At 50.5% G+C, this 24470-nt stretch overlaps 1 protein-coding gene across 1 annotated transcript; it reads left to right on the top strand.

The window, feature by feature from the left end:
* The first annotated feature begins 4090 nt into the window (after positions 1 to 4090).
* Positions 4091 to 22486, top strand: DCAKD (dephospho-CoA kinase domain containing). Its single transcript, XM_070392971.1, has 5 exons — positions 4091 to 4160; positions 12967 to 13192; positions 13572 to 13775; positions 17711 to 17798; positions 21054 to 22486. The coding sequence occupies exons 2-5, from the start codon at positions 13081 to 13083 to the stop codon at positions 21343 to 21345; spliced, it is 696 nt and encodes a 231-aa protein (XP_070249072.1). The 5' UTR covers positions 4091 to 4160; positions 12967 to 13080; the 3' UTR covers positions 21346 to 22486.
* Positions 22487 to 24470: the final 1984 nt, after the last annotated feature.

Raw genomic sequence — 24470 nt, 5'->3', positions numbered from 1 at the left:
GGGCAGGCATGTTCCTATCCCTATCACTGCCATGGCCAGCCATGGGTCAGGGTATCCCTCTGATATGTCTGGAATAGGGAAAGGATTGAAAATCACAAACCTATGCCTAACCGGTTTGGCTCAGTGGATAGAGCGTCGGCCTGCGGACTGAAGGGTCCCAGGTTCGATTCCGGTCAAGGGCATGTACCTGGGTTGCAGGCACTTCCCCAGTGGGGGATGTGCAGGAGGCAGCTGATCCATGTTTCTCTCTCATCGATGTTTCTAACTCTCTATCTCTCTTCCTTCCTCTCTGTAAAAAATCAATAAAATATATTCTTAAAAAAATGCCATCATCGGAGTCTTCAGGCAAGTAGGAATCTTTTAAAAAAATAAACAAACAAAAACAAAACAAAACCACAAACCTAGGTTATTTGTAAGTTGTTTGATCCCAGGAAGGGGACTGGGCCATTAGATCTGGTTCTATGAAATAGGTATTAGAATTGTTCTGCATGAACCCATGGTTTAGAAGTAGGAAAGATCTAAGGAAGAACTTTCTAACTGCAGGGACTAGACTTCAAAGACAGCATGAAGCTGTCTCCAAAAGTCAGTGAGTGCCCTAGCTGGCTTGGCTCAGTGGATAGAGCATTGGCCTGCAGACTGAAGGGTCCCAGGTTCGATTCCGGTCAGGGGCATGTACCTTGGTTGTAGGCACATCCCCAGTGGGAGGTGTGAAGGAGGCAGCTGATTGATGTTTCTCTCATCGATGTTCCTAACTCTCTATCCCTCTCCCTTCCTCTCTGTAAAAAAATCAATAAAATATATTAAAAAAAAAAAGTCAGTGAGTTCCCTGACACTGGACATATCCACATATAGACAGGAGAGATGATGTGGAGGAGATTCGAACTCTGGAAGGATGTTTGGACCAAATGGCTCTTTTGATCATGAGATGCAATCCTATTTATTGGGTGGTGGTTGTCAGTGCTATTGATGTTAAGAAGAAAGGTTTCAGTGACTGACGTGATCAGAGAATGATATTGAAGTACTTCATTCCTCCATGTATTGGATCCATGCTCTGCTGGGCATTATTCTAAGCACTTGGGATATTAGGGTGAAGAGAGAGACAATGGCTACCTTAAAGGAAGCAGAGCACAGACGTACAGTTTAGGGAGAGGGAAAGGAGTTAGAGCAGGAGTTAAGGGCCACCTACTGTGTGTAAGGCACCATTAGATGCTTTTATGTACAGTAGTCCCCCATATCCATGGGGATACTTTCTAATACCCCCAGTGGATGACTGAAACCGTGGATAGTACCAAACCCCATGAATATTATGTTTTTTCCTATACATACATACATACCTTTTCACTTAAAATAAATACTTTATAGCTTCTCTTCGGTGTACCAAATTGCCAGCTTCACTGCTCTTAGGCTGTGGGGCCATTATTAAATAATTATTAAATATTATGGTGTCAGCCCGAAGTGGCATTGACCTATTAACCAGAAGATCACGGTTTGATTCCCGGTCAGGGCACATGCCTGGGTTTCGACTCCATCCCCAGTGTAGGGCGTGCAGGAGGCAGCCAATCAATGATTCCCTCTCATCATTGATGTTTCTATCTCTCTCCTTCTCCCTTCCTCTCTGAAATCAATAAAAAATATTAAAAAAAATATTATGGTGTTATATGGGTACTAGATTTATCAGGGTGACCATTTCATAAGTTATGTAAATGTCTAATCATTTACATGGTTTGTACACCTAAAACTAATATATTGTACATCAACTGTAATTGAAAAATAAAACATTATTTAAAAAAAGGAAACGAACACTACATGACAGGATTACAGAAAGTAAGAGTGAAGAAACATTTTTTTAAAATTCAAGTAAAAAGTATGAGCCAAGGGTTTTAGTTTTAAACTTTCAGAACTCAAGAAATCTTACATTCAAGAACTCCTGCTGACAATTCTACAAGGGGTCAAGTTTCAGCTAATTAAGAGATGATTGGAAAAGTTTGGCAAAAGAACAGATAATGAAAATTGAATAGGTTTAATTATAAATCTAAGACTAAAATATGGAGATACGAATTGAAGAGCATTCTCTGACAAGGTAGAAATACAACTTAAATTGGGAGCAAAGAGGACATGTGGAATTAGCTCAATGATTGGTGCACAGGTTGGACGTGGGAGTCAGAGAATATAATTTAAACTAGCACACTGCATAGTAGAAACCTAAGTGGTAAGGGTGCTATGGAGTGAGAGCTGAGGTCCTGAGGCATTCCAGCATAGACCACCTCCTCTATCCTGGCTGATGGCTTCACCTAAGCTTCCTCATGCTCTGACCCTTGTGGTATCTTTTAATATTTCAAGCATTAAATAGGCTCTAGACCAGGGGTGGGCAAACTTTTTGACTCGAGGGCCACAATGGGTTCTTAAACTGGACCAGAGGGCCGGAACAAAAGCATGGATGGAGTGTTTGTGTGAACTAATATACATTCAAAGTAAACATCATTACTTAAAAGGGTACGGTCTTTTTTTTTTTTTAGTTTTATTCATTTCAAACGGGCCGGATCCGGCCCGCGGGCCGTAGTTTGCCCACGGCTGCTCTAGGCAAACCTGAAACCGAAGGTCCTTATGATGTTGATTAAATTTAGCTTTAAATCTTAGCTCTAGAAATCATATCTCTTTATATATATACACTCAGAAACCTAGCCTTCCCCCAGATTATCAGCAAGAACATTAGCCTGAATCTGACTAATGGTCACAAGGTCCACACTATGACAGGCTAACAGTAACATCTTTTTATTTTTATTTTTAATATATTTTTATTGATTTCAGAGAGGAAGGGAGAGGGAGAGAGAGATAGAAACATCAATGATGAGAGAGAATTATTGATTGGCTGCCTCCTGTACACCCCCTACTGGGGATTGAGCCTGCAACCCGGGCATGTGCCCTTGACTGGGAATCGAACCCAGGACCCTGCAGTCTCCAGGCTGACGCTCTATCCACTGAGCCAAACCAGCTGGGGCAACATCTTGACCTAAGTTATATTTCAGCTCCTGAGCCCTAAGGTGGAATGACTCCTGGCTACTCTATCATGAAACCAGGAGGGACACCGGAACAGACCTCAGAACTGTCCCCAGTACCTGAAGAAATGACTTACTACCCTTCCCTCACCTCTGACCAATCAGCTCCCAGCATGATCCTCAATCCTCCCACCCAGTGTCTTCTGATTTTACCTTCTATAATCTGTAACCTATACACTATTGGGGAGTTCAGGTTTTTGTGCATTAGCTTCCAGTTCTCCTGGGTGGTGCTGTTTATAATAAAATAGCCAATATTTCTCCGCTGCAAAAAAAAGAAAAGAAAAAAATAAGCGTTACTTAAACACAAGGACTGATACTGGGACAGTTGACCTGATAACTGTGATGGCTGTTAAGTCACTTACAGGTGGGTAGGGTACAGGGATAGTTCACAACCCGGTGGGATGGAGCAGGACACGGGAGGGTTCATCACACTACTCAAATGCAGGCACTTTAAAACTTAGGAATTGTTTAATTCTGGACTCTCCCCTTTAATATTTTCAGACTGAGGTAGACCACGAGTAACTGAAACCATGGACATAAAACCGCGGATAAAGGGGGATTTCCAATTCTTTCAACAAGCGGTGACTTGCACTTCAGTAGAGGAGCCAGAATGAGAGGCTAAATGACTTGCTAGGCTTCTATGAACAGCATTTGAACTCTGCACCAAACGGCTGTTTTAAGAGGGGGGAGCCGATCTCTCAATATCAGCTTCCTCTCGTGTGAAAAGAGGACGGTGACAGCATCCGCCTCAAGGACTGAAGATTCCATGAGGTGAAGGGTGCTCAGTTAACCACAGCGACCATTACCTTTGCCAGAGGCTGCACAGCCAACGAAGGCCAGGCCTGCTTTGGAGTCTCCCCCGCACCCTCCCGCGTGGGATGCGGCTCCCCAGGAGGAATTACACTTCTGTCGAACCCTCGCCGGGGATCTAGGGCCTCTCTTTCCCCGCCCACTCCCCCCAGCACGCCCGCTCTCGGTCCCGCCCCTTCCGCTAATCGGACTTCCGGCTCGCGAGCGCGCGCTGACGAAGCCCCGCCTACCACCCAGTAAGCGCCTCTGAGATTGGGCGAGCGGCGGCGGCAGCGGCCGGATCAGAGGCCCCGGGTAAGTAGCACGCCGCGTGGGCGGGGGTTGGGGGGGCTGGTGGCTGGGCCCCCGGGGATCGGGCGGGCTGGCCTTGTTTTCTCCCGTTTCCGGGACACCCGGCCCGTGTCCTGAGCTGGGCCGGGCTCTGGGCGCACAGAACCACCGCCGGAGGGGCCCCAGGCGTGCTGCGTGGTGTGGAGTACGCGCCTTTTTTTCAAGCCTTGGCTGCAGTTCATTGAGCACCTACTATGTGGCAGCCACCGGATCCAACGCTTTGACTGACACCTATGGCTCACTGCCTGGACAGCAGCCCTACTGAGCAAGGTGTTAATTTTCCCCGCTTGACAGCTGTGGAGAAAGGTTTACAAGCAGAAAGAGATGGAAAGTGTGGATTCAAACCCAGGTTCAGGCCAAAGCCACTTCACTCTAGAGCAGCGGTTCTCAACCTGTGGGTCGCGACCCCTTTGGGGTCGAACGACCCTTTCACAGGGGTCGCCTAAGACCATCGGAAAACACATATATAAGTACATATTGTTTTTGTGATTAATCACTGTGCTTTAATTATGTTCGATTTGTAACAATGAAAATAACATCCTGCATATCAGATATTTACATTACGACTCATAACAGTAGCAACATTACAGTTATGAAGTAGCAACGAAAATAATTTTATGGTTGGGGGTCACCACAACATGAGGAACTGTATTAAAGGGTCTCGGCATTAGGAAGGTTGAGAACCACTGCTCTAGAGCTTTGTGGTCAGACCTAAAGTTCATTTTTGAATCCAGCCTCTGCCGTGTCCAATTTTGTGGCTTTGGGTACTATTCCGACTCTCAGTTTGCTCATCTGAAAAAATGAGAATGATACCTATGTCAGGGTGGATGGACGTTTTTCTGAGTGATCATCTTCGCTTTTCAGACGGGCACCCCTCGCTTCTCTCTTCCCCAGGAGGCTAGACATGTTGTAAAGTTTTAGTGAAAACCCCCTTGGCGCATAGAGGGCGGCTGGACCGCCTGCCTTATCTTCCTTTCCCAGCTTCCCGAATAGAGGCGTTGGCACCTTTGACATTGAGTTTGCTTACGAAGTTTTCAAAGAGTTTTCTCTCTCCCCTACTTCTGGGGAAATTTTCACCCAAATTAACTTTGACTAAGTCCTAAAGTTGAGGAAATGGAAGCTTTTGAATATGGGCTGGTGATTTTTACCTGAATAAATCAGATTGATTCAGCGGGGTACAAACAAAGGCCTGGAAAACAGTGAAATGCTAGAGAGAGAGCTGGCTGATGAATAGAAAGCGGACCAGTCGGTTGGGTGGTTTTTTCCTCGCAGGGCCCTAAATTCCCACCAAATCCGCTTCTATCTTGAGCAGTCAGAACTGCCCTGGATAAAACTTAGAGGGTCTTCCTTCCCTGTGCTTTAAGGAGAAAAGATGAGGGCTGATAGCTGAAGGCAGGCAAACAGCAAGCGTAGGTTGGTTCTGAAAACTACCCACTTGCACATTTTTAGGTAGCTGGAATTTTTCTCTGAAAGTTTTAGTAGTTGCAAAGGATATAATTTATAGTTAATTGTAAGCATTGACATTAAAAAAATAAAACACCAGGAACTTAAATCTTCAGTGGAATCTAAATACCATAGTGATTTGATTTCCCTCATCCTTTGGGGGGGAAAAAATACACGAACCAGTTTTTATTTAACAGTTGAAATTTTGCATCGTTCCTTTTTCATTCTTGAACTATTTGTTTTATTTCCTCCACATAATTTTTTTTTCTAGTATAATAGATTTTATGCTTGGAAGCCTTTGGTTTGTCATCCTACTTCTCTGCAACAAAAATTAAAACATTTTTGAAAATTGTGTTGTCATAATATTAAACATTTTCCTTGAGATTGAATTTTTACAATTTAAAATACACCATTGATCAAAAATATATTACTAGTTTTGATAATTGTTAAACATAAAAAGTTTTCTTTGAAATGCTTCTTTTCACAAGCTGAGTGGAAGTACTTGTTTTAGTTCATGCTTTCATTCTATAAATGAGCACAGCTTTTTTATTCCGTGTCTGTATGCATTGAAAAAGTTGTTTCAGTCCTCACTGGTTTGGCTCAGTGGATAGAGTGTCGGCCTGAGGACTGAAGGGTCCTGGGTTTGATTCTGGTCAAAGGCACATGCCTGGGTTGTGGGCTCAATTCCCAGTAGGGGGCGTGCAGGAGGCAACTGATCAATGATTCTCATCATTGATGTTTCTCTGTCTCTCCCTTTCCCTTCCCCTCTGAAATCAATAAAAATATATTAAAAAAAGAAAGAAAGAAGTTGGTTCATATCCGGCCTGTGTGGCTCAGTGTTGAGCATCTACCTGAATCAGGGTTTGACTTGCACTCTAAGTGAGATGAGAGCCATTGGAGGATTTTGAGCATAGCAGTCACGTCATCAGATTTGCATTTTTATATATTTTATTGATTTTTTACAGAGAGGAAGGGAGAGGGATAGAGAGTTAGAAACATTGATCATCGAGAAACATCGATCAGCTGCCTCCTGCACACCTCCTACTGGGGATGTGCCCGCAACCAAGGCACATGCCCTTGGCCAGAATTGAACCTAGGACCTTTCAGACCGCAGGCCGACACTCTACCCACTGAGCCAAACCGGTTAGGGCGAGAGACTTGCATTTTTAAAGGGACACACTGGCTTAGCTGATATATTATGAAGAGACTGTTGGGGAACAAAGGTGGTAGCAAGGAAATCACTCAAAGGCCACTGCAGTAACCTGGGAGCAAGATGATGGTGGTAGATGGAAAGGGGGTGTCTGGCCTGGTTGTGGAGGTGGGCGGCAGAGTTGGCAGGGGGCACTGATGGGCTGGATAGAGATTGTGAGCCAGGAGCCAGGAGGACACTCGGGTTTTTGGCCAAAGCAATTGAAAGGATGAAGGTGCCCTTTAGGGACATAGAGTAGACTTCAGTGACATGAGTTGCGGAAGATGAGGTGACCATGATATATGTTCCCTCATCGAATCCTGACAAAACCCCTGTGAGTAGTCATTATTAATCCTGTTTTATACGCAAGTTAGCAGAATTCCACAATGCTGGCGTATTGCCCAAGGCCACAGGGCTGGTTTAGGGGACCGAGTTGAGATGTCAGCGAAGGTCCCTGTGACTTTGAAGTTCCTAAGAGGTGACAGTCCCTTTGATCCTTTTTCTGCATAAATGCCAGCATTGTAGTCCAGTCCGAACAGCCTCCCCGCTCGCCCATAAAAGCTCTCTGGAGTGATGGTTTGTGCTTAGAGAGTGCTCAAGAGGAGAGACCTGTTCCCGCCCTTCCCTGGGTGTTGGCAAGGGAAGAAGGAAGAGGAATACTGACTGCCAACCCCTTGACTTGGGGCCCCTTCAAATAATTGGCAGCCTGGAGAAGGTGGTAACGAAACAGACCAAGCAGGAGAGGGAACTTGGACTCAGGTTTAAACAGCAACATCTCACCAATCAGACAAGATTAGCAATGGGGAAACCACAGATAAAAATAGCACTTACTAGTTAGCTGGAAAACAACATATCTTTGCAACCACTGCTTCCACGAGAAAATAATTGGGTCCCTAGACAGGTAGTGACTCATATTCATGAATGATTATATTGATCATTGGAGCAAAATGGATACATACCCTTTGAAGAGCAATTCATGGCTGGTCAGTCATGCCCAGTATGAGATCCTGAGGGGCCACAAAGGGAGGAAGAAACGAAGTTGCCAGCTAATGAGGGAGCCAGGTCCTGCCCCAGCACAAGCAGGTTTGGGTTGTAGATTGGGAGATGCAAAGCATAGAACTCACTTCCAACGGAAGCCCTCAGTTCTCCCAAGGGAGGAAAGGAAGAGTATTCATTCAGGTATCAATTCCTTATGCTGTTTAACCCATTGGGTGTTTTGTTTGTTTCCATTTTTTTTTTTTCCAGAAGGGATTGACTAGCAGCAAGCAGCACATTGTGATGGGAAATGGAGTAGCTGGGAGTTTGGGTTCAGCCTCCCCTTTGGCACTGACAGGAGAATGTGACCCCAAGCATTTCCCCTCCCCTTTCCTGGTCATTCAGTCATTCATTCTATAAATAGTTATCAAACACTCTCTCATAACTAATCAAGAACATTGGTTGCGTGCTTAATGTGTTGCCAGGTGCTATTCTAGACCCTTTACGTGTGTTAACTCATTTCTTCTTCACAGCAACTGAAAGTAGGTGCCATTAGCTCCATTTTGCAGATGAATCGAAGAAAGGTTAAGTAACCTGACCAATGTCACTCACCTGGTAAGTGACAGACAGGCATTAGACCAGCGGTTCTCAACCTGTGGGTCGCGACCCCTTTGGGGGTCGAACGACCCTTTCACAGGAGTCGCCTAAGACCATCGGAAAACACATATATAATTACATATTGTTTTTGTGATTAATCACTATGCTTTAATTATGTTCAATTTGTAACAATGAAATTGGTCACCACAACATGAGGAACTGTATTAAAGGGTCGTGGCATTAGGAAGGTTGAGAACCACTGCATTAGACACTATGCTAGATGCTGGAGAAAAAGGGTGCCAAATGGACATAGCCTGTGGCCTCACGGAGCTTATTTTATCTGATGTGCTGGAAACAGTGACACAAATAAAAGTACAAAGTACTTCTGTGAACAGCTCTGGGTGTTGATTCCCAGGCCCCAAGGTCGTGCCAGCCTTTGGTTGGTCGGGAGAGCGCTTTCAGAGAGTGTGACTCACAGCCTCCCCCAGGAGCTGGTGCTGGTATAAGCAATGGAAGTCCCGTTTCTCTCATTTACAGGTGTGGAAACCAGGGTTCAGAGAAGGGCAGATGTTTGGGGCTCAGCTTACCCCAAACTACCTGCAGTCGTACAGGTAGTTTCATGGCAGAGTTCAGAGACTGGGACCCAGGCCTCTCCACTTCCAGCCCACGACTTGGCATTTTAGCAGCGGCTTGGTGCCTGGCTGGCTGGGATGCTAAGTCCCACCCTAGACTCAGATTCAGGGGGCTGGGGTGGAGCCTGGGTTTCTGTACCTTTTCTAACGTTTCCGAGGGGATTCGGATCAGAGCCAGCTTTAGGAGTTCCTCTGTGTAGATGGCCATGGAATAAGGAGAAATGAGCAGGTTCTGGAGCATGGACTTGAGCCGGAGCAGGAAGAGGATCATCAAAGGTTACCAGAGGCGATCACTTCTCCATGGTGCCTCGAGGAGCCTCGGGGACAGGTTTGGGTGGGACTTAGAGGCAGCTTGGAACCTAAGCTTTCATTTCCTTCTTAGTAAGCCTTGAGGGACAGTGGGCTCTTGGCTGCAGCTCCCTCCTGGGCAGACTTGTGAGCAAACCTGTGAGTGGGTACACACACACACACACACACACATCCAGGCGCAGGGTGAGTACCACATGACTGCTCTCCCTTGCCCGTCAGCAGGTGGCCTTTGTTACTGTCTGTCTCTCCAGGTTTCCTGAGGGGCGAGACCTGTGTTTTCCTTTGGTTGCCTGAGGGGTCCCTGGCATCACGATGCAAAGCCCCCTGAGGAGCTCAGCCAGTGGTTAGTGAAGGATGGGTACGGAGGGGTTTGCTGGACAGGAACAGCTGTTATGTGTCTACCTCTAGCCCCTTTAAGCCAGGGGGCCAGGGCCTGTGCTCCACGTCCCCTTGGCCTTCCTGACGGAGGCCAAGCAGCTGTTGGTCTGTTTCCGCAGATGGTCCAAGGCACGGAGAAGGGCAGATATTCATTAGTTACCCCAGGAGCCTGGGCTGAGCTGAGCCTGGAATGTACATCTGTGCCCTGTTTGCTGTCCATAAGACCCCACCCTTATTCTGCCGAGGGAAAACGCCAATATGATCGAGAAATCATTTTTCTTTGGCTCTGCATTGATTTGCCTGCAGATTCACCATCCTTAGTATGTCCTAAACCAGTGGTTCTCAACCTGTGGGACGTGACCCCTTTGGCGGTCAAACGACCCTTTCACAGGGGTTGCCTAAGACCATCCTGCATATCAGATATTTACATTACGATTCATAACAGTAGCAACATTACAGTTATGAAGTAGCAATGAAAATAATTTTATGGCTCTGACCGATTTGGCTCAGTGGATAGAGCGTCAGCCTGCAGACTCAAGGGTCCCCGGTTCGATTCTGGTCAAGGGCATGTATCTTGGTTGCGGGCACATCCCCAGTGGTGGGTATGCAGGAGGCAGTTGATCGATGTTTCTCTCTCATCGATGTTTCTAACTCTCCCACTCCCTTTCTCTCTGTAAAAAATCAATAAAATATATTTTTAAAAAATAATTTTATGGTTGGGTCACAACATGAGGAACTGTATTTAAAGGGCCAAAAGGTTGAGAACCACTGTCCTAGACTAAAGGTTAATTAATTTTCGTTCCCTGAGTACAGAAAAGCAGGGTTCTAGACTCAGTGTTAGGGGCCTTGAATTCTATCCAGCCTCCACGAACAGCTGTGGCTCTGGGCCAGTCCCTTCCCCTCTCTGGTCCTCCATCTCTGCTGCTGTAAGTGCAGAGTTAGAGTCTATCCCAAGCCTGTTACACAGCGGAACTGCCGGGGCACCGTCGTCCCCAGCATTGGGACTCCATCGGTTTCGACAGGGTCCTGGTTCTGTGGACCAGCAGGAGGTAGTCTCAGCCGCATGGCCTTCCAGGCCCTTTCAACCCACTCTGGCAAAGCCCTGAGACCGAGGCTTGCTTTCCATGTTTTCTGAGATGTCAGGACTGTGGAGAACTAGCCTTTGCCTTTTCACTCCGCCACGACCTATTCTCAAGTCCCATTCCCGTTGTTCCAGATGGGTCTTCAGCCAGAAGAGTGGCAGGCTGATTCAGAGACAACAGGACAAAGTTGGGATTAAAAAGGCTGTCCAACTTCAGCCGAGTAGATGAACACATTTTTTTTTTTGACAACGGAACCTATCCTTCACTCCTTTTTGTGGGCTGGAGGGAGACGCCTGCAGATGACTCCAGTCTCAGATGGAGAAGAAATGCCTTGTAAATGGCTTAATAACTTAGAGCTCTCCGTCTGGATGATGAAGCTGTGGATATTCCCTCTCTCCGCCCTGGCTTCCCTGCGGGAGAAGGAGCTCGGGTAGATTTAAGCTTTTAGGTTGGTCCCTGTGCTGCTCCAAGCCACCCACCCACTCAGCCCTCATCTGAGCAGCTGCCTCCCCCTCATTTGGTGTGTCCTCAGGGGAGCAAACTCCTTTCAGTATAAGCTCAAGCAAAATGTAATTAGGACAGTAAATCTGCTGTTTAACAACAACAACAGAAAGTCACGACAGATTTCAAGGTTCTGGAGATGTGATTTGACGCTGAAGGAAGGGTGGGAAGACCTGACCTTCAACTTAATTTATTTCAGGCTGGGAACAAAGTTCAAGACATGGTAACCCTGTGACTTCAGATAATGCAACATGACTTTTTTTTTTTTTTTGAGAGAGAGAGAGAGAAACGTCAACTTGTGTTTACCTTATTCATGTATTCATTGGTTGATTCTTGTATGTGCCTTGACTAGAGATCGAACCTGCAACTTAGGGGTATCAGGACGATGTCTAATCTATTGTTAGATAGTCTTGAGGTTGCAGGGATGTGGACATAATTTTATGGAAGTTTTTTTTCCCCTTGCAATCTGACTCACCCCCACTTCCCACCCCACATCACCATCCTCACTTCCTTTACGGTATCAGGCAGTGTACCAAGAGTTTCATAAACATTTTCTCATTCAGTCTGCACAACAGCCTCTGAGACAGATTCTATCATCCCCGTTTTATGGGTGAGAAAACTGAGATTCAGAGAGGCAAGTGACTGGCCTGGGGTTGCACAGCATGTAAGCCAGGAACTGGATTTGAAGAGGTCCGTGCTCCTAACCTTTGTGCTGTAGGCTGCTGCTCAGTCTGAGAGCTGCAAGTCACACCAAGCTCAAAGTTATCCCCACCCCAAGCCTGTCATCCCTTCCTCACACTCCTCTTTGGCAAGACCCATACTTCTCTAAACCTCAGACGTAGTGGCCACTGAACCACTGCTTGCCATTGAGGTTTTCATCTGGTCCACTTCTTGGCTGAGGAGGAGGGATTACTCATCTCGGTCTAGATTAGCCACCCAGATAGTCCTACTGCTGGTGTTAGGGTGGCGCAGGCCGGCCATTTCTTTCTGAGAGCCTAAGTGTGCCAGAATAGAAAGTGGAGGCTGGGGCCCTGGCTGGGGTGGCTCAGTTGATTGAGTGTCTTTCCTGTGCACCAAGAGGTTACTGGTTCCATTCCCGGTCAGGGCACATGCCCAGGTTGTGGGCTCAATCCCCCCTCAGGGTACGTGCAGGTAGCAGCCGATCAGTGTTTCTCCTTCATCTCTCTCTCTCTCTCTCTCTCTCTCTCTCTCTGCCTACCTCCCTCCCTCTCTCTCTCTCTCCCTCCCTCCTTCTCCCCCTCTCTCTCCCTCTTCTTCTCCCTCAAATCAGTTTAAAACAAAGCGGAGGCTGGGGAGGGAGGGTTGCTCTGTGGGCCTGGGAGAGTGCCTTGGGTCACAGGTGTCCCCTTCCTACTGGAAGTGCGCCTGCCCCAGTGACTGCCACCTCCAGAAAGCACACTGCTTAACAGCACCTGACCTTGTTCTGCCTCCTCAGCTCTTTGCTAAATGTAGACTGTGTTCGTTTGCCGTCTGTATGAGCGTTTTTAAATAATACTGGAGGCCTTTCCTGAAAGGGTTTTCGGTTTCAGGATGGACCCGGAGCTCCCCAAGCTCTGGGCTTGACTGCCCAGCCAGGCTGTGTCTCCCTCCCCTGCCTTGGCCTTCCTCTCCCAGCACTGATCAGGCCTGCTCTTGTCCCACAGGCAGGTCCTTCTGGCATTCCTGTGGTGGCTCATCCTGATTGGCTGAGCTTGCCTACTCCAGCGATTGTCCAACTTCTGGGACTCTGGGCTCACTGACCGCCTGTCCCTGGGAAGATGTTCCTGGTGGGCCTGACAGGGGGCATTGCCTCAGGCAAGAGCTCAGTGCTCCAGGTGTTCCAGCAGCTGGGCTGCGCAGTGATTGATGTCGACGTCATCGCCCGACATGGTGAGTGGAGGGGTCACGTTGTGGGGTTACACATGGCAGCTCCCTTGTGCTTCCTTTTTATAAGGCCTTCCAAGGCCTCAGAGTCTGGGAAGACTTTCCTTTGACCCTGTCTGATGTCCTGCTCCCTGCCTCATGCTTGTCCTCTCGCTTTCCTCTTTATTCCTCTATCTCCTCGTTAGATGTCTCCCCGCCTTCACTTCACCCCATGACCAACTTGAGGGACTCTGTGCACTTTGCTCTCTTCCTTCCCCTCATTTCTTGTTGCTTCTATTGAAAGGAGCACCCTGTTCTCCCCCATCATTTTGCCTCTAGTTGTTTAGGGTCCTCTGGCTGGCCCAGAGGCTCCGAAGAGTGATCCAGCCTTCCTCTCTTGCCACAGTTGTGCAGCCAGGATGCCCCGCCCACCGGCGCATCGTGGAGGCTTTTGGCACTGAGGTCTTGTTGGAGAATGGAGACATCAATCGCAAGGTCCTGGGGGACCTGATATTTAACCAGCCCGACCGGCGGCATCTGCTCAACACCATCACTCACCCTGAGATCCGCAAGGAAATGATGAAGGAGACCTTCAAGTACTTCCTTCGGGGTAAGACCCAGGGCCTGGGACAGGTGTGGGCAAAGCCCTCTCTGGCCAGGGCCAGGGCCAGGGCCAGGGCCCTTCTCCTCTGCAGAAAGGCTGTAGAGTTCACAGTATTGGCACCCCGCCCCCCCCCTCCCCCCCCTATGCAGAGCCCCGTACCAGTCCCAGAGGAAAGGAGCACATGCCCCTCAACTCTTAAGGAGGTTGACAGTTTAATGAGAAGAGACCCTTTTGAGGCATGATCCCCAGGAAGGGAGTTGATTTTTCTAGCAGGGATGGGAGTAATAACAGCTGATGAATAATGGGGTCGTAAGACCTGAGTTTAAGGCCTGGCCCTCAGCGTTTCTAGCTGTTTGGCTTTGTCCACGAGCCAACCCCTCTGCCTGTTTCCTCATCTGCATTGTGAGACTAATAATGCCAACCTTGCAGAGCTGTTAGGGTGACTAAGAGCCCACGTCAGTGACTGTCCATCACCCCACAAATAGAAACCACAGTCAGAGTCGGATTTGGTGCCGGTCAAGCCTCCTGGGAAAGTGAGTTAGCAGAGAGGAGATTGGAGAGGACCCAGGATGGCCAGGGCGGGTGGTGGAGGGTTCTGAGGGTCAGGGGCAGGGCTCAGTGGAGTTTGCCTGGCATGTGCACACGCAGCCAGGTGCCTGCTGGACTGAAAGAAGAGGAGAGGTTTGAAAAGCAGGGTCTGTGGTCGGTTGGCAGGAACCTTCCACAGCTGTTGCTAACCTCTCCCCAACCAGAGGCCACAGTTCGGGTCCTGTTCTTCAGGACGGTGTTGGGCAGGGGGACCTAATACTTACTGTCCACGATGGAGTCGGTGACCAGGAGAAGTGGGTGAGCAGAGAGCAGTGGCTTGGGATCAGGCGAGAGGCTAGCCTAGGGCCCCTGCAGCCTCTGGCGTTTGTGGCCTCCGGTCGGCGTCTCAGTGTTGAAGGCCTGGCTGCTTGTCCCCCCACTGTCAGTCATGATGCTGAGACTTTCCTTCCTGGGGGGTATGAGCGAGGCTTCTAGGTTTCCTTCTAGCTTTTGCTCTGTGATCATGGCCAAATCCCTTACTTCCTCAGGCATCAAGTTCTCATGTACAGAGCGGGGAACCCCACCCCCGTCTGGCCAGAACCTTTCTCCAGAGGAAAGGGATGACTTCACAGACATCCATGGTGCATCCTCCCTGCTGGACCAGCTTTTGCTCTGCATCTCAGTACCTTGCCACAGGCCTGCTTCCCTCCCTCCCTCCCTTCCTCCCTCCCTCCCTTCCTTCCTTCCTCCCTTCCTCCCTTCCTTCCTTCCTCCCTTCCTCCCTTCCTCCCTCCCTCCCTCCCTCCCTTCCTCCCTCCCTCCCTCCCTTCCTTCCTCCCTTCCTCCCTCCCTCCCTTCCTTCCTTCCTCCCTTCCTCCCTTCCTCCCTTCCTTCCTTCCTCCCTTCCTCCCTCCCTCCCTCCCTCCCTTCCTCCCTTCCTCCCTCCCTCCCTCCCTCCCTTCCTTCCTTCCTCCCTTCCCTTCCCTTCCTCCCTTCCTTCCTTCCTCCCTTCCTCCCTCCCTCCCTCCCTCCCTTCCTTCCTTCCTCCCTTCCTCCCTCCCTCCCTTCCTTCCTTCCTCCCTTCCTCCCTCCCTTCCTTCCTTCCTTCCTCCCTTCCTCCCTTCCTCCCTTCCTTCCTTCCTCCCTTCCTCCCTCCCTCCCTTCCTTCCTTCCTCCCTTCCTCCCTCCCTCCCTCCCTTCCTTCCTTCCTCCCTTCCCTTCCCTTCCTCCCTCCCTCCCTGCCCTTCCTCCCTTCCCTTCCTCCCTTCCTCCTTCCTCAAGGAGAGTCTCTAGATTCCTTTTTTGTTCTGCCTCTTGCGTCTGTGCCAGGATCCCCTCTTGCCCCCACCAGGCGCGAAACCTTCTGCCTTTCATTTGTGCCCTTTCGCGTTCACTCCCAGGCCAGTTGCAAGGACATCTGCAGGGCTTTGAGCGAACAGTGGCTTTCCCCTTATGAAATTAAGCCGGATAATGTCACCTGCTCCAAAGTCCTCCCGCGGTGTCATCCACCCAGCCTCCCCTCTCGCCAGCCACCACCACTTAAATAAAAGCCGGAAAGCTCTTTTCAGCTCGATAAGGTGAAAAATGGGGACGACAGCTGTGGCTTCCACAGTCCCAGCTTTTCCCCGATGACTGTAACAAATACAACTGTCAGAGTTGGTATAATCAAACGTCAGATAAGATCACCAGCTGTTGGGGAGGTCTCTGTGTAGGCAGGCGGATGTCTTAATAGAGTCAGGATAGTTTGCAGAGCTTATCAAGCAGGAGGGATGTGACAGCTGAAAAGCCCTTTTGCCGGTGAACCAAAGAACTGGCCGCGAGCTCCCGAGAGGGGCAGAGGAGAAAGGGCAGTGAGGGGAGAGGAAGGGATGGGAGCAGAGCAGGAAAGAGAGATAAGAGGCCCAGAGAGGATCTGGCCCTGGCTCCTGTTCCGAGTTTGGGGGCGGAGGGGCAGCGGGGGAGCCAGTACTGCAGGCCTCCCCTTTCAGAGAACAGTAGTCATAATAACCATCATTTATGGAGCACTTAATGAGGGTCTGGGTGAGGGGGTGCGGTGTGGTCTACATGACTTCCTTCATTTAATCCTTCCCATCTTCTTTGAAGTAGGTAGTCTTTTCACTCATTTACACAGATGAGGTTTATTAAGGGGCCCAAAGTGACATGGTAAGAAAGTGGGGCGCTTCAAACCCAGGCGTGTTATCAGGGCCCATTCTTTTAACCCTCGTTGAGTAGGAGGTTTCCTGAGCAATAGATCCCAGGGAGCAGGAAACCCAGTAGCTTGTGTTGTCACTGTTCCCTGCATCACCCCTGGCAACCTTGGAACCGGTGTGTGATGTGTGTCTGGTTCTGTAGGCGGAAGTGTTTGCAGTGGGACACCATCCAAGCCAGGCCGGGGTCTCTAGGCAGAGCAGTGCCTGTTCCTTCCTCTTACGGCTCCTGGACCCCCGCCAGCTTTATGACACCTACACCGGGCTCACTGGCATAAAGAGAACTAAGAGTGTGGAGCCCACAGTATTGCTGGGTGGGCAGCCAGGGATGTGCCCACTCACAGGGGTGAGGGTGCCACGATTGACTGGCCCTGGCTTGTAGCAGGAGGGCCAGCCAGTGCTTTTGTCCCCCTGGAGTTAGGTTAGTCTTAGCCATAACCACCGTCGCACCTCCAGACCCACCCCTGCATTCCCAGGCTGGAGGTCTGCCTCTGACCCTAAGAAGCAGCGTCTTTCCTGTCGGGGCTGCTGCTGCCACCCCCATGTGAGTCTCTCGTGGAGAACTGGTAGAGAGCCATACGGGACTCTGCAGCAGGGAGCCCGGCTTGGACCTGGCTGTTGGGGAAGAACTTTTTTTTTTTTTTTTTTTAAACAAAGGTGGGTGAAGCAGGGCAGAAAGGGCCCAGTCACTCCTGGAAACTCTCCCCAGTCTCCTACAGTTTTGGCTGTGTCATTTCCCTCCTCAGAAATAACTCTGGATTTAAGTTCAAGGTGAACTCAGTGCTTTGTGCCCGCCTGATCACCTCGTCAGTTTTGCCTCCCACTGCTCCAGGCCTCCCCTTCAGCCGGAGCAATAGGACCTTGCTTTCCGTGTGATCTGCGGTTCCCCATTCCTGGAACCCTGACTTTCACCCATTCATTTTCAGGTATCGGAAGTCCTACATGCCTTGCAAGGCCAGTACAAATGCCATTCCTTCTACAAGGTCTTTCCTGCTCATCCAGTCAAAAACAACTTTGTGCAGCATTCTGCTCTGAATGGAACCGGCTGGCTGTCAGGTTATGCCTATCCTTGGAAGGCCTCCCCCTCTCTGGGGAGCTTTCAATGGTAGGAGCCAGTGGCGAACTCAGTTCCCACACCTAACACATAGTAAGTCCTCAGTGTGTGCTTGCAGACCTGACCTTGTGGCTTTCCCACCTTTTCTCCAGGATACCGCTACGTGATTCTGGATATCCCTCTGTTGTTTGAGACCAAGAAACTGCTCAAGTACATGAAGCACACAGTGGTGGTGTACTGGTGAGTGTGTGGCATTGCCTGGCCTAACTGAGGCCAGGATGGGGGATCCCTGGAGTAAGGCATGTCCCTGAGAAATGGCCCTCATCACTGTGCCCTTTCCCCACAGGGCGGCCAGGAAGCACAGGGGGTAGGGGCGGCAGCGCCCAGAGCCTACGGAAACCAACCTCTGTGTCTGACCCAGATATGCCCCGGGGAAGGTGTAGGAAGGGATGGGCCCCCAGGCTTCTCTAGTGCTTGGGAAGGGCTCCCCCTGCTGGCTGTTGGAGGCACTTCAGCCCAGATTCCAAGCCTTGCCTTGGGCTACCATGTTGTTATTCACTGGATCCCTTCTCCCTCCTCCAGCACTTCTCAATTTTCCAAACGGCTCCCACCCTTACTACTTCACCCAATTTACTTTTCAACGTGAAGTATTCAGGTTGATACTTCTGCGCTATAGAAGAGAAAACTGTGTGTGTGTGTGTGTGTGTGTGTGTGTGTGGCGGGGGGTGCGGGGGAGGGAAGGGTGGTGTACATGGGGAGAGGTAACAGAATTTGTCCAAGGTCCCCCACTGGCAACACCTCTGGATGGAAAGTTGCAGAGAGGGAACTGTCAGAGCCCAGCTAAGAAAGGAGCTTTGTTCTCAGAATCCCCCAGGATATGAAGCAAACCCGGATCCAGGTTTGACAATCAGAGGAGGATCAAACTGTCGGAAAAAAATGAGTCATAGTCCCAGGGGGGTGAGAGCAGAGATGAGTGTCTGTCTCCCAGAAACTTCCCGGATGCCGCCCACAAGGAAAGCAGACACAGGGTGGGCACTTGGCTCTGTGGGCGCTTGGGCACTGAGTGGCTCTCACGAGACCAATGCTTGGGAGGTTTCTGGAAAACTAGAGATGGGGCCTCGAGTGCTCAGTGCCCTGAGCACCACCCTGCCCCCCAGCTCCCTACCACCCCCCAGCTCCCCACCACAGACTGTCATTTAAAACCTCGGCTGAGTCCGCTGAGCCTGGTGCGGAGACACAGGCTTCCTTATAGCTCCCACTTGGGCCCATGTCTCCCCCTGTAAACCTGCAACCTCTCTGGGTTCTTTGTCCCGTTTCTGAAAGACTATCAACTGAGGCCAAGCAAACTCCAGGAAGACTTGGAATTCTCTTGCCTTGGCGTCTTAATACAATTGGAACTTTGTACCAAGGGATCCAAGTAAAAAGGATCTTGCGTGCAGGTGAGAAAAGAGATGGCATCTGCAATCACCTACCCTTGCCGCCTTCCTCTTCCTGCACTTTCTTTTTTTAAAAAAATATATTTTATTGATTTCTTACAGAGAGGAAGGGAGAGGGATAGAGAGCCAGAAACATCGATGAGAGAGAAACATCGATCAACTGCCTCCTGCACACTCCCTACTGGGGATGTGCCCGAAACCAAGGTACATGCCCTTGACCGGAATCGAACCTGGGACCCTTCAGTCAGCAGGCTGATGCTCTATCCACTGAGCCAAACCGGTTAGGGCGTCTTCCTGTACTTTCCTTCGAGGTTGGTCTGTTTGCTAAGGGCAGAGGTAGCTATGGCTCCTGGCAGATAAATGGGGCTTGGCAGATTCTTCCCATTCTCCTGGAGACCCCCCAGCCCCACTTACCAGCCAAGGAACCTTCGCCAAAGTCCTGGGTGCTATTCATGCCCCAGTGTTGGCACATGTGGGTGTCTGGCCCAGAAGAGATGCCAGAGATATAAGTAAATGAGTGTAATTATTTGCTTTTCATAAAAGGGATCTACACTTTACAATGTAAATTTACAAATGAGGTTCCCCTCATAGATTCCTTTACCTGTCACACTAATCCTGGTGCGTTTGAAATAGTATGGGGCATTTGCCAAAGCATGATGTGGAATACCAGTAAGTGTTTGGTAAAAATCTCATTACTACAAATAACATTAATCCTTAAACTATCCACATGGGATTATTTCTGGGTCACATTCTAAGAAGCCCTCTGGTCTAGGCCACACCTTCCAAAGGATGTGCACTCAGGGGTCCCTAAGCCATCTCCATTTTCCCAGCCCTAGACCGGAGAGATTCTTGTTCGGTATAGTTCTAAGGTTGGATATAGTTCTTGTTCTCAGCCAGGCAGGGATTGGCCCCATGACCTTGACAGCACGCTGTCCCCATAACAAAGGCAATCAGAGTCCTACTTACTTTTCAAGGCCATTACTAATGCCGTCTCTTCTGAAAGGTCTCCCTGATCAGCCAGCCAGAAATGACTTTCTGCAGCATTTTGTTCTGCATTTTGAGAAGAATCGGAACGGAACTGGCTAGTGTTCAGGTCGTATCTGTCCTGAGGTCTGTCTTTACATCCCAGGAGGCCCTCTGGTGTAGGCCAGACCTAAGAGAGGACCAAGTTATAGGGATCTATCATCCCATCGTATAACTGGGAAATCTCAGGCCTGGTGGCAAAGCAAAGGCCCCAATGGCAGAAAGCAGCTGCTGCGGCCCTTTTCCTTTGTACCCGTTGAGGGGCTTGGGTGGTCACGGAGCTAGAGGGGTGTTAGAGTACAGCGGGCAGTTCCCGTGCAGTCATAGGCAGGACAGGGAGTTTCCTGAGGAGGGACCCGGGTAACACCGTAGTGGGCCTAAGAAGTATCTTTGAATTACCTTTGGAGTGGGGAGACTGGGGTTGTTCAGCTTAATGTGCGGTGCTGCGTCCTGTCCCAAGGACTGGGGCGTCCAGTTTGCAAGTCCTTGCTCCACTAGAAGCCTCTTGGGCTTGCCCGTCCCTCTTCCCAGGTGGCATCAAGCACAGCAGCCACCATTCCCGCAGGGTCCTTTTGCTCTAAATATGGGGAGTGGGAGTGGGAGTGGGCGGCAGGGAGAGGGGCCTCTGGTGGCCCAGGAAGCTATTTTTGATGCGGCAGGCCCCGCCCCTGGGGAAGTGCAGAAAGCGTTGAGCTTGCAGGCACAGGACTTCCAGTAAAGGTCACCGATGTAGGTGATCAGACCCTCCCATCTTATAACTAGGAAATCTCAGGTCTGGTGGTAAAGCGGATTGGCCCCAGGTGGCAGGAAGCAGCTTTTGCAGCCTTTCCCCCTGTGTATGTTAAGCCCATCATGCTACCGGAGTCCTCACAGCATAGGGTGAGGTGGGGGGAGCCTGTGAGCTTCCAGGCCCTCTTCCCTGTCTATGGGACCCTAAATTGATTTGCGAGAAGGGGCTGCCCACCCCTTTCACTTGCTGGCGGGGAGAGAGGCTGGGGCCTACAAAGCCTGATCAGCCCTTTTGCCCGGTCCTTAGCGAACGGGAAACGCAGCTGGTACGCCTGATGCGACGGAACAACCTGAACCTGGAGGACGCAGAGGCTCGGATCAGTGCTCAGCTGCCCCTGAAGGACAAAGCCCGCATGGCCCGCCACGTTCTAGACAACTCGGGCGAGTGGAGCATCACCAAACGCCAGGTCATCCTTCTGCACGCCGAGCTGGAGCGCTCCCTAGAGTACCTGCCCCTGAGGCTCGGGGTCCTCACGGGCCTGGCCGGCATTGTTAGCCTCCTCTACTTGCTCACCCGCTACCTCCTGCCTTCCCCCTAGCTGGGCACTCCAGGCAGGAAGCCCCAGGCCTCCTGGATCTCCCCGGAAGCTAGGTAACGAATGTATCCTGTTTCCTCTCGGCCTCTTCAGCTAGCTCGCTCTCTCTCTCTCTCTCTCTCTCTATATATATATATATATATGCTGGAGCCCTGCCCCTTCTTTGGGGTACATTCTGTCTGAGGCAGAGAAACATCCCTGTCCGTAGATATTCCTTCCCACCTTCCCTGGGGCTCCTCCCTCTAGAACCACTTACAGGATCCACAATGGGACATGAAAGCAGCCGTGGGAGACTATTATCAGTTTCTTGTGGGTGGGGGTGAGGAACACTATCCCTGTGGCCCCGCAGTGTTTGAAGCTGGGAGGTTCCCTGGGGTGGGACATGCACATGCTCCACTGTGGCCCAAACCTCCGTCATGGACCATGCAGATCATTTTGGACCAAGGGCTACCACCTTCAAGCAGGACCCTCCCTTAGGTTGATGCCTTGGACAGGATGCTGTGAGGATTCCCTGTGGGCAACGCGGTAGTTGGCAGAGGCCAGGCCCCTTCTGGGATGACCCATTCTCCCCCTTGGGCATTTGTCCAGCACTCCCCTTACCCTGCTCACCACCTCCCCGCACTCTGTACCTTCCATTCCCTGTCCTCCTAGCCCTGAACTCTTGGGAGTCCATGTGCACCAGGCTGTTTCTGACCTCTGTGCCTTCGCTGTGCTATTCCCCCACCTGGAATTGTTTTTGTGTGTGTGGTTTTTCCCCCATAACTGGCTCCCAGCTCAGGCTGTCTGAGCCCCAGGCTGGGTTAGGTGCTCTGTGATACCACCATCATATTTTATCTGGATCCATAATATAGTAATCGGCCCAAAGCTGGTTGGCCTCTCTACTAGATTGTAAGCCCTTTGAGGGCAGGGACTGTCTTGTTCATCTCTTCCTGGTGCAGAGCCTGCCTTGCTGTTGGTGCTTAATAAAGTGTGTTGATCTGAAATACCCTGCACTGCCATTGTTCCCCTAGCACAGGGGTGGGCAAACTTTTTGACTCGAGGGCCACAATGGGTTCTTAAACTGGACCGGAGGGCCGGAACAAAAGCATGGATGGAATGTTTGTGTGAACTAATATAAATTCAAAGTAAACATCATTACATAAAAGGGTACGGTCTTTTTTTTTTTTTTTTTAGTTTTATTCATTTCAAACGGGCCGGATCCGGCCCGCGGGCCGTAGTTTGCCCATGGCTGCCCTAGCATCATGGACCAATGAAGGTGCCCAGGCTTGGCTGATACCACTTGGCCTCCTCCCACACGGAAGCCTGGGCCCCAGAAGGTACAGTAGCGCCCTGACTTCTCCTGGGGCCCCAGGAGGATTCCAGCGAGGACCGTGTATGCCCCTGGGAGAGTAGGTGGGGGTGCTGGGGCAGAATCACACCCCCTTACTCCATCTTCCTCCCCCAAGCCAATTAGACCAGTGTAGACATCAGCTTTCCCTGGCCAGCAGCCTATTAAGGCCAGAAATGAGTGTGACAAATGTGAATGCTCTGGTGGCCATATTTAGCGCCCCATTTCCCAGAGCTGCTCATACCTCGGAGACCAGCTTATTAACTCACCACAAACCCTCAGGGGCAAAGCCTGGGCCAGGAGATGCTGAGCTTTGGGATGGGGCCGGGGCAGGATGAGAAAGGCAGAAAGCAGCTGCTTCCTGGGTTTAGTGGGACCTGGCAGGAGGGGTAAAGGTATGGACCCCTCATTGAGGTAACAAAGTGTCCTATTACCCCAGCCATTGGGAAAATGACTCTTCATGAATGCCTGGAATGTGTTGGACTTTGCTAGACGTGCCACACTCTAGAGGTGACATAACATTGATTATTCCGATTCCAGGCCCAGAGAAGTGGAGGGATCTGATTTGGGTTGCGGCCAAGCTTCAGGATTCTGCCCACTGTACCCCTGAGCCTCCTCCAGGAGGAGCAGATCTGGTCTTGTCTCCTATTTATGTGGCCTCCTGGCCCTTGTGTCTTCTATCAGGTAGGCATGATGCTTAGGTCAAAGGACCTAATGAATGACCATGAAAACCCTTTGCAGACTGGAAAATTCCAAAGAATTACTTTCTTCTGTGACCCGGTCTGTTGAGTTTGATGCAAGAATGTCAGAGGATGGCTAACCTGGAGGGTCCTCCCCAGTGCCCGGGTCCCGCCACAACCCCCACTTCCTGTCCTCACAGCTCCCTCCTCACCACCTCCTCACGCCCAAGGTAGCCTTAGAAAAAGGCCTGCTTTCCTAGGGGCGTGACGACATGGTTAGGCCACGTATGGGGCTCCAAAGGCCCTGGGACAGATTGGGAACAGCCTGGGAACAGCCAGAGCCAGGCCACCTGGAGCCCCAGCCCTACACCCCAGTGGGCAGCATCCCCTCTGGCCAGCAGGTGGCAGCACCTGCCCGGGTTGGGGTCCAACCTCTGCAGTGGGCACTGGTGAGGAAGTTACTTTCTCCCAGTGGCATTCTTGCCTTCCCTCCCTGCAGGGCTGCCTCCACCAAGCACCAAGCTGCTGCAGGGGCTGTAGGGAGGAGACAAGTCGGGGAAGGGGCAGAGGCACAGCCGCTGGGTCCTGGACGCTAATTAAGAAGCTGTGTTGGGCCCGGCTGGGGTGGTTCAGTGGTTGAGCGTCGACCTATGAACCAGAAGATCAGGGTTCAATACCCGGCCAGGTTGCAGGTTCGATCCCCCGTGTGGGGCCTGCAGGAGGCAGCCCATCAATGATTCTTTCTCACCATTGATGTTTCTAACTCTCCCTGTCCTTTCCTCTCTGAAATCAATAAAAATAGATATTAAAAATAAAAAGAAGCTGTGTTGTGTCCCCATCTTGCCCTACCCACCCTTCCGAGGGCAAGAGCCCCCGGGCTCCCACCCTTCCGCTGGGCTTGGGCACTGCACTCCGTTCCCCGCTCGGGGCCTTACCACCCTGACACGGAGCGATGAAGACACCAGCGAGGGCAGCAAACGCACCTGCCTCTTGGGGAACGAAGGGGACAGACAGGCCCGTCCCACCAGCCGGGCTGGCCCTCGGTTAGTTCGCAAACCTTTACAGTTTACAAAGCACGCTCACCTGGTTATCTCCTGAAAACTCCCGATTCTGTGAAAGAG

Source organism: Myotis yumanensis, unplaced genomic scaffold (genome assembly GCF_028538775.1).
Source record: "Myotis yumanensis isolate MYYU_CA2020_CCGP unplaced genomic scaffold, mMyoYum1.0.hap1 SCAF_16, whole genome shotgun sequence".
In the NCBI taxonomy this organism is placed as follows: domain Eukaryota; kingdom Metazoa; phylum Chordata; class Mammalia; order Chiroptera; family Vespertilionidae; genus Myotis; species Myotis yumanensis.
The sequence above is the reverse complement of the archived record's forward strand: the minus strand, read 5'-3'. Positions and strand labels throughout refer to the sequence as shown.